At 43.9% G+C, this 16,067-nt stretch overlaps 1 protein-coding gene across 7 annotated transcripts in view; it reads right to left on the bottom strand.

Moving 5' to 3' along the window:
- Positions 1-16,067, bottom strand: part of cadps2 (Ca++-dependent secretion activator 2) — a 270,218-nt gene that overhangs the window by 208,048 nt on the left and 46,103 nt on the right. For all 7 annotated transcript variants that reach the window (XM_065003011.1, XM_065003005.1, XM_065003008.1 and 4 more), the window contains exon 2: positions 14,401-14,514. In XM_065003011.1, coding sequence (XP_064859083.1) covers positions 14,401-14,514 — 114 coding nt within the window. The remainder of the gene's footprint in view (positions 1-14,400; positions 14,515-16,067) is intronic.

The raw sequence follows: 16,067 nt of genomic DNA, 5'->3' as shown, positions 1-16,067 counted from the left end.
CCCTGAAGAAAAATAAACGCAACATGCAACAATTTCACATTTTTACTGAGTTACAGTTCATATAAGGAAATCAGGCAATTCAAATAAATAAATTAAGCCCTAATCTATGGATTTTACGTCACTGGGAATACAGAGATGGATCTGTTGGTCTTAGATGCATTAAAAAAGGCGTGGATCAGAAAACCAATCAATATCTGGTGTGACCACCATTTGCCTCATGCAGCGTGACACAACACCTTCGCATAGAGTTGATCAGGCTGTTGCTCGTGGCCTGTGGAATGTTGTCCCACTCCTCTTCACTGGCTGTGTGAAGTTGCTGGATATTGGCGGGAAATGGAACACGCTGTCTTGCGTGTCGATGCAGAGCATCCAATACATACTCAATGGGTGACATGTCTGGTGAGAATGCAGGTCATGGAAGAACTGGGACACTTTCAGCTTCCAGGAATGGTGTAAAGATCCTTGTGACATGCGGCTGTGAATTAGCATACTGGAACATGAGGTGATGGCAGCAGATAAATGGCATGACAATGGGCCTCAGGATATGGTCTGAATATGTATGTAAATAAGGTATAGTTTTTTAAAATTTGTAATACATTTGCAAAAATGTCTAAACCTGTTTTTGCTTTGTCATAATGGGGTATTGTGTGTTTATATTGATACTGACTTTTTATTTTAATCCATTTTACAATAAGGCTGTAACGTAACAAAATGTGGAAAAGGGCAAGAGGTCTGAATACTTTCCGAATGCACTGTATGTAGTGGTTAAATATTTTCTCCATTGTGAACCAAATTCTTCCTTTTATGTTCTCCAGTTACAATCAGAGGCTCTGTCTTGCCAACATCGCTTCAAGGTGACTCATGCCTGTGGCAAATGACTTTGTGAAATGTGACTGATGGCAAAATCCTAAATTGAGATATGTATGAGTAACTCCAACATTTGCACAAATCTCATTGACATCATCAGTGCATCATTTCAGTGAAGGCTTGAGTCTTTTATGCATTTCACATTATTTATAAGTTCGGTTTCAGCACTAAAGCAGCACAGCTGAGATGAAAATGGAATTGACCAAATTACAGGTTTACAACACAATCAACCTTCTGGTGCCTGTTGATTCTCAAACTCACCATAGAACAATCATTGCGAAACTCCAACCTGCAGGAAACCGGGGAAATTATTTTCAACACCTTGTGATTAGTCCAAAACTATATTTCTCCATGGGGGCCTGGGACCAATTTGGTCAAGGCAATATACCAACATAAACGGTGTCCCACCTAGTTCCCACTGAGGTCTTTCATCCACTGGGTCGCCTAACAAAAGGGATATGAAGGCAAAAGTAAAGCTAATGACGTGCCTATGGAGCACTGGCGATGGTAGATGTTTATACAGAGGGTCTTTACTGCACTTTTCATCTTACTCTAAAGGGAAAATCATGAAAGGGAGTTATTTTTCAGATTGATTGGCAGCCTCTTTTCATCTGTTGCTTTGTTGGAAGGGAAAACGCTGTGCAAGGAGAGAACAGCAGGTACAGAGCGACAGATTTAAAGTGAGTGTTCAGGCCAAATAAACTTGGTCTCAAAGCAGTTTAATGTTTAGATGTCCCACACCAATCTGTTGTAGATCCCACTATACTGCATGCCTCAATCCTTTATTAAATGGGAAAGATTGGCACCGTCTGAAACGCTGACATGACACGTTGCCCATCTTTCCATCCGGATGACGAGGGACATGGATTTCAACACTTGAAGGTCTGAAAAACCTTGGTTTTGGAGTGAACAATATAACCACTATTTCAAAGTGCAAACCTAGACAGCTGTCCATGTTTTGCTTTGAGTGACATTAGCCCGAATTAAGTCAGTGATCAGTTGGATGCATCCGATAGCTCTGCAAAGGCTTGACAAATGTCTGGAGGAACATTACGAAAGCATCCAGTGAGAGTTCATGATTTTCAAGCTTCAATGTCACATGCACAAGTAGAGTGAAATGCCTTTCTTGCAAACTCAACCCAACAATGCAATTATCAATAACAAAATGTAATACTAGTATAAACAAATACAAGAAATAAGAAGAAATGACACATCACAGACAGAGTGGGAAAGTGTCAATTCTGTCGTCTGTACATAATGCCACTATTGCTGGACTGGGAGACATGACTGCTATCTTCCCTCTGAGGGGAAGTGAGATGTTACTAACCACAGTATCTATGGACAACTGAGGGTTCAAGCAAGGTATTCTCATCCTCCTGACTGACACTCACATACCCGCACACATTTAGCTTCCTCACATACACCCCAAAACACACACACCAACACACAGATGCATACACATCGACATAACCATGTACATACACATACACAATACTAGATACAAAAAATACACACATTAAGACCTGAATCCACACATTATCCACAATCCAAGCTACTCTCCTTACTGCACTCCCCCTCAGTGAGAGTAAATCCACTTTCATGCCACGTTAGGAGCGTTCACACAAACCCATATCAAAGCAAACAGACGGTTGCAGGAGCTGCCGTAGAGCCACCACGCTCCCACTCTGTCCCAGAAAGCCACCAGAGGACTGAGGTGAATCAAAATGGATCGCTGTGGATCCCAGTCCTCATTTCTCACTTGATGGCGACCTAATTGGCTATGTCTTTCAAAAGGTCAATGGTATTGTCTGCCTGTCTTACTCACACTTTGGTTAAAACAGGCTCTTCATGGGCCTGTCAATCAGAGTTGTCATGGAAGACAGTTAAAGTCCTGTACATGCCTTTGCGCAATGATCTGGCGCATTGCAACTGAGAAAGGGGTTAAAGCCAAGAGATGACGAAGACACATCTCCCAGGTTTCTCCATGTAAGAGGTGTAAGCAACCTCTCTATTGGTCACCAGCGCTGTCACACAACTCAGAGTGGGAGGACTGAGGGCTGTCACCTCTGTAAGCCATACCCTCATGCTGCTTGCCAGGATCCACAGGTTGCTAAGTAACATTGTCCTCTATCAGACAAGTGTGGTGGCTCTGTCAGTGCTTGACACCGTGAGGTGACAGACTGATGAGAAGAAATGAAACAACCCAGGCTGTCAACCAGCAGGAATAGCATGCAACAGGGGATAAATGGAAAATATGAGGTAAATAAATCATTGAAAGGAATGGGTGTAGGAAAATCCCACCAACGCCTTCTGCATACTAAGCAGGGCTAAATGTCATTGTATAGGTAGCAGGCAGACACCAAATGAGTGTGCACGTACAGATCCAATGAAAAGACCTAAGTCAATACAAGACAATCAACATCACAACCATAATTATCATTATCCAGAGACTCCCTCATTACAAAGGAGTATCACTCACCTGCATATTTAACACCTAACTTGGCCACGTGGTAGTGCTTAAGGGGCTTAACCCACACACAGAGCATGCTGGTGGTTTGTACGGTCAGGCACCCAGTGGACGGCTAGCAGGCACCAGACACAGAACAAGAGATGAAGTCTGTTAAGCCCACTTCACCTCTCACAGAGCCAGGTGATGAGTGATGTATTAATTCCCTATTTTCCAGGGATAAAGCAGGCGCACGCACAAAGCACAGGAGATCGTTATCTCCAATTGAGAGCACAAAGCAATATGAATACCCTAGAAATGCTAAGCATTCAAAGCCAGGTGATAATGAATATCTTGGGCCTAGTCAATCGATAGTCCTTTAATCTTGGGTGGGCGGCTAGTTTCTGAGAGATTGGACTCCATTTTAAAAGTTTGAATTGGCTGAGAAATCTTGATCAGCGTTTTGGCCATGATCATATTGTTCATGAGGTTGATATATCTCTTAACGAATGGTCGGGCGGTCAGTCCAATGAAATTGACTCCTTGGTGAAATTCAAAAAGCTGTAATTAAATAACTGGTGTCAAATTGTAATTAAACTAATTAAAATCATGATTAATTAATGGACTAAGACCTGATTGGTAATTTAGAAGAACTGAAAATGTAGCACTAACCAATTAGTCAGTACTCATGTTTGTTCAGCTTGAGAAAACATTGTGTATCGATCTCAAAACAAATCTAAACAAATCTGATGTATTCCCAAAATAGACGGCAGAACGAATTTGAATAATGTTCTCTGGTAATTCAGTATCAAATGTCTTATTAAATAAATAAATAAATAAATGAAAGAGTGACAACTGAAGGAACTAACACTGACTGATGAAAATATTGCCGGAGGTAAAATTATGGAATGATGCCTTGATTAATATCACTGGAAAATCTTTTCCATTTTGAAATAATTAGCTATACAAACTGTGTGACAGCCACTATGGCACACATGGTCAGTGTTATGCTACGTAATTGAAGATGCACTCTATTCTGTAGCATATCAATGTTCTCTCTGACATGTTAATGTAAGATATAAAATCCTGTTTTTACGCCAGGCTTTCCCGTCTTACTGTGAAACCTGTGTGAAATTATTGGGAAGATGCTAATTAGCTAAATATCAGACAGCTGCAATGATGCAGTCCAATTGAATAGCTTACAGGCATACATTTGTCAAATAAATGCATAAGCCAGTTAATATACAGTACGTGCGGGCAATGTGACACATAGGGATAAGAATTTCATACAGGCATACACAGAAAGACATTTCAGAGTTGACATTGGTGAGTCATTTCATATTCATCAAGTTTATGCATGAATGCAGTGATAAGTAGCTGGATGAAGTGCTGTGATTCCAAATGGTTATGAAACAGTACTCATAACTGAATTCTCTACCAGAAAGTTAGTTGGTCCTCTTTGATGTCACGGAGGTTGATAGATTACTATGTATAAAGCCCTTTTACAAAAAGTCCATCTTTACTGAACTTCAGACAAACGAGTCACCACACCCGGTCTCAGGGATGGCTAACTCCGGAAATTCCTTCAGGCTCTTCTCTCAGTATGACTCCCTGATAAAATAAAAAGGTAAAAAATGTAATAAAAGTACTGTTGGATAAGCATCTTCCCCCCACTGTCTCTCTCCAGCTCTTTCCACATCCCATTCTTCCTCTCTCACCAGTTACATGCCTTTCTCTTCCACATCCCATTCTTCCTCTCTCACCAGTTACATGCCTTTCTCTTCCACATTCCATTCTTCCTCTCTCACCAGTTACATGCCTTTCTCTTCCACATCCCATTCTTCCTCTCTCACCAGTTACATGCCTTTCTCTTCCACATCCCATTCTTCCTCTCTCACCAGGTACATGCCTTTCTCTTCCACATCCCATTCTTCCTCGCTCACCAGTTACACCAGTTAAAATCCAAGATGGCGTAGCAGTAGTTGTCCTGTCGTATCGTCTCTCTGTAAATATCGTCTCTTTTTCGTTTTAGATATTTTTTAGATATTTTTTTCTTCGCATATCCTTAAAAACATTTTGCTAAACCTAAGCTTCCAAATACTCTTCTGCAACCCGCCAATGTAGCTACTTTCCTAAAGTAGTTATATTTACTTCGGAACCGGACTCTCTCAACTGAAGCTAGCCAGCTAACTACCAGCTATGCTAGCGGTCATCAACTAACCAGAGCATAACGGACCTAATACATTTTTTTTACCCCCGGATTCCCACCACAAACAGAACATTCTTCAGCTGGATCCTCGCAACTAGCTATCGAGCGAAACAGCAACCCTGGTTGATTACTCCTGGCTAGCGTTTCCACCCACGTAGCTTGAAGCTAGCCCGGCCAGAGCTTCTAGCATACTCCTGGGCTACAATAACTTGACTACGACCGGTCTATCGATATCACTGCATGAAGAGGAATAAACAGACTCACCCCATCGCGACGTCCTCCAAAGGCTAACGCTCTAGCCCTCGCTATCTCCTTGCTTGCTAGTTCGGCACGCTAACTGCTAGCTTGTTTAGCCCAGGTCCGCTAACTACTAACTTGTTTACCCCGGCCTGCTAATCTGTTAGCTTGTTAGCACAGGCCTGCTAACCGTCCCGCCGCGTCCCATATGTACTCTATCTCTTCCCGATTAAAAAAAAAAAAAATTGTTTATACCTTCCGGAAACTTGCCTCACCCAATGTGATACGGAATCGCTATTATCTTTATTTTTAGAACACACTCAAGAACCTCCAGAAGCTAACCAGCTAGCTAGCTACAAGCTATTTAGTCATTGTTAGTTTTCTTAACCTGATAACACTCGCCAGCCCAGCCCCTGCCCCATCCACCGCTGCCCCCTGGACTCTGATCACTTGGCTACATAGCTGATGCACGCTGGACTGTCCATTAATCAAGGTACTCCATTCTGCTTGTTTGTTTTATCTGTCGGCCGAGTTGCCTAGTCAATGCCATCTCACCTGCTGTTGTTATGCTAGCTGATTAGCTGTTGTCTCACCCACTGTTTTAGCTAGCTTTCCCAATTCAACACCTGTGTTCACTGTATGCATCGCTGTATGTCTCTCTCAAATGTCAATATGCCTTGTATACTATTGCTCAGGTTAGTTATCATTGTTTTAGTTCACAATGGAGCCCCTAGTCCTATTCCTCACACCCCTGATACCTCCCTTGTCCCACCTCCCACATATGCGGTGACCTCACCCATTACAACCAGCATGTCCAGAGATAAAACCTCTCTCATCATCACCCAGTGCCTGGGCTTACCTCCGCAGTACCCGCACCCCACCATACCCCTGTCTGTGCATTATGCCCTGAATATATTCTACCATGCCCAGAAACCTGCTCCTCTTATTCTCTGTCCCCAACGCTCTAGGCGACCAGTTTTGATAGCCCTTAGCCGCACCCTCATACTACTCCTTCTCTGTTCCGCGGGTGATGTGGAGGCAAACCCGGGCCCTGCATGTCCCCAGGCACCCTCATTTGTTGACTTCTGTGATCGAAAAGCCTTGGTTTCATGCATGTCAACATTAGAAGCCTCCTCCCTAAGTTTGTTTTACTCACTACCTTAGCACACTCTGCTAACCCTGATGTCCTTGCCGTGTCTGAATCCTGGCTCAGGAAGGCCACCAAAAATTCAGAGATTTCCATACCCAACTATAACATCTTCCGTCAAGATAGAACTGCCAAAGGGGAGGAGTCGCAGTCTACTGCAGAGATAGCCTGCAAAGTAATGTCATACTTTCCAGGTCCATACCCAAACAGTTCGAACTACTAATTCTGAAAATTACTCTCTCCAGAAATAAGTCTCTCACTGTTGCCGCCTGCTACCGACCCCCTCAGCTCCCAGCTGTGCCCTGGACACCATTTGTGAATTGATTGCCCCCATCTAGCTTCTGAGTTTGTTCTGTTAGGTGACCTAAACTGGGATATGCTTAACACCCGGCAGTCCTACAATCTAAGCTAGATGCCCTCAATCTCACACAAATCATCAAGGAACCCACCAGGTACAACCCTAACTCTGTAAGCAAGGGCACCCTCATAGACGTCATCCTGACCAACTGGCCCTCCAAATACACCTCCGCTGTCTTCAACCAGGATCTCAGCGACCACTGCCTCATTGCCTGTATCCGCTATGGTGCCGCAGTCAAACGACCACCCCTCATCACTGTCAAACGCTCCTAAAACACTTCTGTGAGCAGGCCTTTCTAATCGACCTGGCCCGGGTATCCTGGAAGGACATTGACCTCATCCGTCAGTTGAGGATGCCTGGTCATTCTTTAAGAGTAACTTCCTCACCATATTAGATAAGCATGCTCCGTTCAAAAAATGCAGAACTAAGAACAGATACAGCCCTTGGTTCACTCCAGACCTGACTGCCCTCGACCAGCACAAAAACATCCTGTGGCGGACTGCAATAGCATCGAACAGTCCCGCGATATGCAACTGTTCAGGGAAGTCAGGAACCAATACACGCAGTCAGTCAGGAAAGCTAAGGCCAGCTTCTTCAGGCAGAAGTTTGCATCCTGTAGCTCCAACTCCAAAAAGTTCTGGGACACTGTGAAGTCCATGGAGAACAAGAGCACCTCCTCCCAGCTGCCCACTGCACTGAGGCTAGGGAACACGGTCACCACCGACAAATCCATGATTATCGAAAACTTCAACAAGCATTTCTCAACGGCTGGCCATGCCTTCCGCCTGGCTACTCCTACCTCGGCCAACAGCTCCGGCCCCCCGCAGCTCCTCGCCCAAGCCTCTCCAGGTTCTCCTTTACCCAAATCCAGATAGCAGATGTTCTGAAAGAGCTGCAAAACCTGGACCCGTATAAATCTGCTGGGCTTGATAATCTGGACCCTCTATTTCTGAAACTATCCGCCGCCATTGTCGCAACCCCTATTACCAGCCTGTTCAACCTCTCTTTCATATCGTCTGAGATCCCCAAGGATTGGAAAGCTGCCGCAGTCATCCCCTCTTCAAAGGGGAGACACCCTGGACCCAAACTGTTACAGACCTATATCCATTCTGCCCTGCCTATCTAAGGTCTTCGAAAGCCAAGTCAACAAACAAGTCACTGACCATCTCGAATCCCACCGTACCTTCTCCGCTATGCAATCTGGTTTCCGAGCCGGTCACGGGTGCACCTCTGCCACACTCAAGGTACTAAACGACATCATAACCGCCATCGATAAAAGACAGTACTGTGCAGCCGTCTTCATCGACCTTGCCAAGGCTTTCGACTCTGTCAATCACCATATTCTTATCGGCAGACTCAGTAGCCTCGGCTTTTCGGATGACTGCCTTGCCTGGTTCACCAATTACTTTGCAGACAGAGTTCAGTGTGTCAAATCGGAGGGCATGTTGTCCGGTCCTCTGGCAGTCTCTATGGGGGTGCCACAGGGTTCAATTCTCGGGCCGACTCTTTTCTCTGTGTATATGAATGATGTTGCTCTTGCTGCGGGCGATTCCCTGATCCACCTCTACGCAGACGACACCATTCTATACACTTTCGGCCCGTCATTGGACACTGTGCTATCTAACCTCCAATCGAGCTTCAATGCCATACAACACTCCTTCCGTGGCCTCCAACTGCTCTTAAACGCTAGTAAAACCAAATGCATGCTTTTCAACCGATCGCTGCCTGCACCCGCTTGCCCGACTAGCATCACCACACTGGATGGTTCCGACCTTGAATATGTGGACACCTATAAGTACCTAGGTGTCTGGCTAGACTGCAAACTCTCCTTCCAGACCCATATCAAACATCTCCAATCGAAAATCAAATCAAGAGTCGGCTTTCTATTCCGCAACAAAGCCTCCTTCACTCACGCTGCCAAGCTTACCCTAGTAAAACTGACTATCCTACCGATCCTCGACCGGCGATGTCATCTACAAAATGGCTTCCAACACTCTTCTCAGCAAACTGGATGCAGTTTATCACAGTGCCATCCGTTTTGTCACTAAAGCACCTTATACTACCCACCACTGCGACTTGTATGCTCTAGTCGGCTGGCCCTCGCTACATATTCGTCGCCAGACCCACTGGCTCCAGGTCATCTACAAGGCCATGCTAGGCAAAGCTCCGCCTTATCTCAGCTCACTAGTCACGATGGCAACACCCATCCGTAGCACGCGCTCCAGCAGGTGTATCTCATTGAGCATCCCCAAAGCCAACACCTCATTCGGCCGCCTTTCGTTCCAGTACTCTGCTGCCTGTGACTGGAACGATTTGCAAAAATTGCTGAAGTTGGAGACTTTTATCTCCCTCACCAACTTCAAACATCAGCTATCTGAGCAGCTAACCGATCGCTGCAGCTGTACATAATCTATTGGTAAATAGCCCACCCATTTTCACCTACCTCATCCCCACAGTTTTTATTTATTTACCTTTCTGCTCTTTTGCACACAAATATCTCTACCTGTACATGATCATCTGATCATTTATCACTCCAGTGTTAATCTGCAATATTGTAATTATTCGCCTACCTCCTCATGCCTTTTGCACACATTGTATATAGACTCCCCTTTTTTTCTCTACTGTGTTATTGACTTGTTAATTGTTTACTCCATGTGTTGTCTGTTCACTCTGCTATGCTTTATCTTGGCCAGGTCGCAGTTGCAAATGAGAACCTGTTCTCAACTAGCCTACCTGGTTAAATAAAGGTGAAATAAAAAAAATAAAATAAAACATGCCTTTCTCTTCCACATCCCATTCTTCCTCTCTCACCAGTTACATGCCTTTCTCTTCCACATCCCATTCTTCCTCTCTCACCAGTTACATGCCTTTCTCTTCCACATCCCATTCTTCCTCTCTCACCAGTTACATGCCTTTCTCTTCCACATCCCATTCTTCCTCTCTCACCAGTTACATGCCTTTCTCTTCCACATCCCATTCTTCCTCTCTCACCAGTTACATGCCTTTCTCTTCCACATCCCATTCTTCCTCTCTCACCAGTTACATGCCTTTCTCTTCCACATCCCATTCTTCCTCTCTCACCAGTTACATGCCTTTCTCTTCCACATCCCATTCTTCCTCTCTCACCAGTTACATGCCTTTCTCTTCCACATCCCATTCTTCCTCTCTCACCAGTTACATGCCTTTCTCTTCCACATCCCATTCTTCCTCTCTCACCAGTTACATGCCTTTCTCTTCCACATCCCATTCTTCCTCTCTCACCAGTTACATGCCTTTCTCTTCCACATCCCATTCTTCCTCTCTCACCAGTTACATGCCTTTCTCTTCCACATCCCATTCTTCCTCTCTCACCAGTTACATGCCTTTCTCTTCCACATCCCATTCTTCCTCTCTCACCAGTTACATGCCTTTCTCTTCCACATCCCATTCTTCCTCTCTCACCAGTTACATGCCTTTCTCTTCCACATCCCATTCTTCCTCTCTCACCAGTTACATGCCTTTCTCTTCCACATCCCATTCTTCCTCTCTCACCAGTTACATGCCTTTCTCTTCCACATCCCATTCTTCCTCTCTCACCAGTTACATGCCTTTCTCTTCCACATCCCATTCTTCCTCTCTCACCAGTTACATGCCTTTCTCTTCCACATCCCATTCTTCCTCTCTCACCAGTTACATGCCTTTCTCTTCCACATCCCATTCTTCCTCTCTCACCAGTTACATGCCTTTCTCTTCCACATCCCTTTTTCTCCATGCTAATCATCTCTCCATCATCACCTGTTCTTCTCCTCTCTAACACTCCTCTCGCTTTCCCCTCTTCCAGTCCTCCACTTTATTGCCTCCATGCTTCCCATACACCTCATTAATAACAGTTGAAGAACCCCCACTAAGAACGGGTTAAAATAAGCAATGGTTTTACACACATCCAACTTTTGCACAGCAGCTGAACAAAAAGAAGAGCCAATAAAGAGAAAGAAAGTAATGTTGGTTCACTGGTTGCTGTTCTCAATAAGTGCTATGTTGATCAATCTATTGGTAATTGTCACGTCTGCTCCTCCCCTCCGGCATACGACATTATGATTCACACCTGGACTCCATTACCTTCATCATTTCCTCCCCTTTATATGTCCCTCTCCCAGGTTCACTCACCAGTTGGTATTGTTCTTGTGTATCGGCGTACTGCCTTGTTAGTGTTGAGTTCTTGGTTTTGTTGTTTTAATAAAAACGTTTCACCTGCACCTGCTTCCGACTCACCGCCCCATCATTACAGTAATACAAACTTTTGACAGACATGGTCGTGGTGTTAAGCCTGAGGTAGAGCAGAAAATTCAGTGTGTTCGGAAAGTATTCAGACCCCTCATTCTTCCAAATTGTATTACTTTTACAGGCTTATTCTAAAATGTATGAGTTTGTTTCCCCCTCATCTATACACAATACCCCGTAATGACAAAGCAAAAACAGTTTTGTATACATTTCTGAAGAAAAAAAAGTTTCATATCACATCTACATAAGTATTCAGACCCTTTACTCAGAGGGCCTGATTGGTGTCACACTTCTTCTCCATCCCTAGCAAACACAGCTGATTCATCAAACAGCATTCTATACTGAATACCATGATTAGGTGATTATTGGAGTCAGGTGTGTCAGCTGGGGCTGGGGGCAAAACTGTGACACCAATTAGGCCCCTGAGGACTGGAATTGCCCACCCCTGCTTTACTCAGTACTTTCTTGAAGCACCTTTGGCAGAGATTACAGCCTGGAGTCTTGGGTGTGATGCTACATGCTTGGCACACCTGTATTTGAGGAGTTTCTCCCATTCTTCTCTGCAGTTCCTCTCAAGCTCTGTCAGGATGGATGGGGAGCGTCGCTGCACAACTATTTTTAGATCTCTCCAGAGATGTTCGATCGAATATGAACCTTCGCCCCAATCTGAGGTCCTGAGCACTCTGGAGCAGGTTTTCATCAAGGACCTCTCTGTACTATGCTCCTGACTAGCCTCCCATTCCCTGCCGCTGAAAAACATCCCTACAGCATGATGCTGCCACCACCATGCTTCACCGTAGGGATGATGCCAGGTTTCCTTCAGATGTGACACTTGGCATTCAGGCCAGAGAGTTCAATCTTGGTTTCATCAGACTAGAAATAAACATATTTTTGCCTTGGCATTGTGTGTTTTTAGAATTAGGCTGTAACGTAAAACATGTTTAAAACAGGAAGGGGTCGGAATACTTTCTAAATGCACTGTACACGCACTAGCAGGTATGGAGACTACCAGAGGGCAGTAAGCAATCAATAGACAAAATTAAGTGTACTGTGGGATGCTAACAGGGCATTGCGGTGTATTGACAAAGCTACTGTATTGATCAGGCCTAATGACTTACCTGACACGCAGTGATCACATTAGAAAGGATTATATGTGCCTGGGTCTGTTCTAGTGGTGCTGCTGCTGACTCCCAACTACACAATGCCCCTACATATCCATAGGAACAACAACGACTACATGAACATGATCAAGCACACACGCCATGTACTTGGAGTGACAAGGGCAAATATTTTGGAACCTTTTGAGAGTCTGTTTTAGTGGATTTGCATAGTCCTGAGCATCATGGGTAAATGTAAGCATGATAAGCACAGTAATAAGTCAGAATTCCACCTCCTCAAATTGGACATATGGCCTGTGGCCTTCCTCACTCTAGCAGATGCCTTCTAAGGATGCATTGGAAAATTGAGAATTCAAAAAGTTGATGCGCTACTTACACTTCAAGACGATGTCCACTGAATAGTAATAACAAGTCGTCTTTGATCATGTCTTGCCCTGACACTCTTCACATAGTGAGCCATGCAAAGACAGGCATAGACTTCAATGGGTTCCTCTCCCATCTACTGCAATTAAAGAGGTTGAGAAGCCCGCTCAACTGATAAGATCTCCATCTCATAACGTATGATAGTCACAACTCTCTTCAAAAGGAAGAGAAGGAGAGACTGAGACAAGGAAAGAGATTGATGAGGCAATGCAGAGCCCAACCCTATCCTCCCGGCCCACAGTGACAGCGTATGGTGGTGTCAATCAGTAAATTTAGCCTTCTCTTCCTCTGAAGCGAGTTGTGCCTATCATATGTTATGAGATGAAAATCTTATCAGTCAAGCAGGCTTCTCAGCCTCTTTAATTGTAGCAGATGAGAAAGACAGGGAAAGAGGGATGAGGAGAGGAAGGGGCAAAGATGGAGACCACAAACGAGGAACAGGCAGGGAGAAAGCGAGAGGGAAAAAGTAAAATAAAATATATCAACGAGATGGACTGATTGCAAACAAGAGGGAAAGAAAGAGGGAAGAACGGACCAAAAATGAAATGGGTGCTAAGTGGGATGGAAAGAAAGTGGAAGACTAAACAAAAGTGTGCCGCAATGAGGAAAGTGATAGACGTATTGAGAAAGAGGGAGTGGAGGTGTTTGAGAGTGCCCTCTTCAGAATCCCCCCCCCACGCATAAGCTGTTCGCATCAGTTGATCGATTTCAAATATTTTTCACCAGACACTCGCAATAACGATAATTACAAAATGGCCCGTAAGAGTGAAATTACCCTATCCATCTCCAGACAGACTGGAGGAGGAAGGGTAACCACATAACGGAGATTAAGTGGGACAGAAAAAGCCTTGTTTATCGAGATTATACCACTGGCACCTGTAGTTCTCTCTGCCAAGTTGGAGGCGCCAGTCAGGCGGAATTGAAGAGCACAAGAGGTAAGACCCTTCTTCTAAAGAACAGATTCCAGACAGTCCAGCTGAAATAAACAACTGCTTGGGAGACAAGTGTGGCACTGGAGAACTGCAACCCCCACTGGGCTCCCGGTGGTAAGTAGAGCATGCCACAATAGAAGCTAGCCAGTGAGCCCACATCAACATTTACATACAATGGCAATGCAGTGCCCAACTCTGTCCTCCGGGCCCACAGTGGGTATGGTGGTGTCAATCATTGGCCAATCAGTAAATTGATAAATTATGTGAGACGGAGAAAATAAAAAACTGTCAGGACTGTGGCCCTCAAGGACTTCAGCACTGACAAAGTTATATGTTAAGGTTCATATATAGAGTGTTTTATACTGAATGTTTTTGTTTTTTAGGGGCGAGGGTGAGGTCTTACCTCGTAGTAGCTGCGCACAGCATTGCAGAAGGCCTCGTCCGCCACGATCTGTGTCTCCCCATTCAGGAAGGCCAGGAAGTGATCCTTCACCACCTGCAGCTGCTGCTTATTAAGCTGAGAGCGAAAGAGAGAAACAATATTAAAACAAGACAATATTATTTAAATCATATTTTTATCTAATTTTCACATCAACAAAAGATTTGATACATTTATTTTTGTACAACTTTTTTTTCCTAGTCATTGTTGTCCTTGACTTTGTTCTGTTCAAGCCATGAAGTCCTCGGTGACAAAAGACTTCAAGTGCTTGGAATGCGTTTGAACGGAATTAAATTATTGGTTTCAGACATCTTTTCTCTCTTTTCTGCAGAATTGTGTTGCTAGACAACCAATTTAACAGTGTGCTGATGGAACGATGCCTCTACGTCACTCTGACACAGCAATCAGTAGAATAAACTATTTCCCAGAAATAAATCAGTGCCAGCAAAGAAGCCCTAAAACAGTGAGGCAACCATTTCAAAAACACCATCAGTCCATATCATTCTTGTTCAGAGATTCTCTAATGATTACTATTGTCTGAAATAAATGCTTTCGCCAACATGTTCAGTTTTAATAAGCAAGAAAAACCCCAAAAGCTTTCTCTCTCTCGCTCTGCCATCGCTTATGTATGAGGGACAAGGCAGTCTATTTGGAAAATGAAACCATTTTTTTCCCCACTGACAGTAGCACTGCAAGCAACAAAAACATAATCAAATTCATATTGCAGTTTCTCCTGACACAATGTGGACAGACACTTATCTCCCTCCTCCAGCCCCTGGGTGGGGAACGTTATTCAGAGATGGGTTTTCCACAACTTAAACAAGAGTTTAGCCTTTCAACTGTGTGGCTACTTGTGAGATGAGGGAATTCTGATGTACCTGTTATTCATTGTGTTTAAAACTGTTCAGCACCTACTCTTATCTCCAGATAAATACTTATTTGATTTTTTTTCATAATTTCTTCATTTTCAGAAGGAATGCTCTGCCGAAAGTTCAGTCAGCTGAAATGATAGCACTGCTTCAAAAAAAGGAAAACTTTGTGAGCAAGCAGAGTAATAGCCTCTTCATATAGGAAAATCATATGGGAAAATCAACAACACAAAATTACACGACTGGCCTCATACCTCTTTGTGTGTGTGTGTCAGGTGTGCGCTCTCTTGAGCAAACACATACAGTTGAAGTCGGAAGTTTACATACACCTTAGCCAAATACATTTAAACTCCTTTTCACAATTCCTGACATTTAATACTAGTAAAAATTCCATCTCTTAGGTCAGTTAGGATCACCACTTTATTTTAAGAATGTGAAATGTCAGAATAATGGAAGAGAGAATTATTAATTTCAGCTTTTATTACTTTCATCACATTCCCAGTGAGTCAGAAGTTTACATACACTCAATAAGTATTTGGTAGCATTGCCTTTAAATTGTTAAACTTGGGTCAAACATTTTGGGTAGCCTTCCACAAGCTTCCCACAATAAGTTGGGTGAATTTTGGCCCATTCCTCCTGACAGAGCTGGTGTAACTGAGTCAGGTTTTTGGCCTCCTTGCTTGCACACACTTTAGTTCTACCCACAAATTGTCTATAAGATTGAGGTCAGGACTTTGTGATGGCCACTCCAATACTTTGATA

This window comes from Oncorhynchus nerka, linkage group LG17, assembly GCF_034236695.1.
Source record: "Oncorhynchus nerka isolate Pitt River linkage group LG17, Oner_Uvic_2.0, whole genome shotgun sequence".
Lineage (NCBI taxonomy): Eukaryota > Metazoa > Chordata > Actinopteri > Salmoniformes > Salmonidae > Oncorhynchus > Oncorhynchus nerka.
Note: the sequence above shows the minus strand (reverse complement) of the source record. Positions and strands in the feature narration are given on the sequence as shown.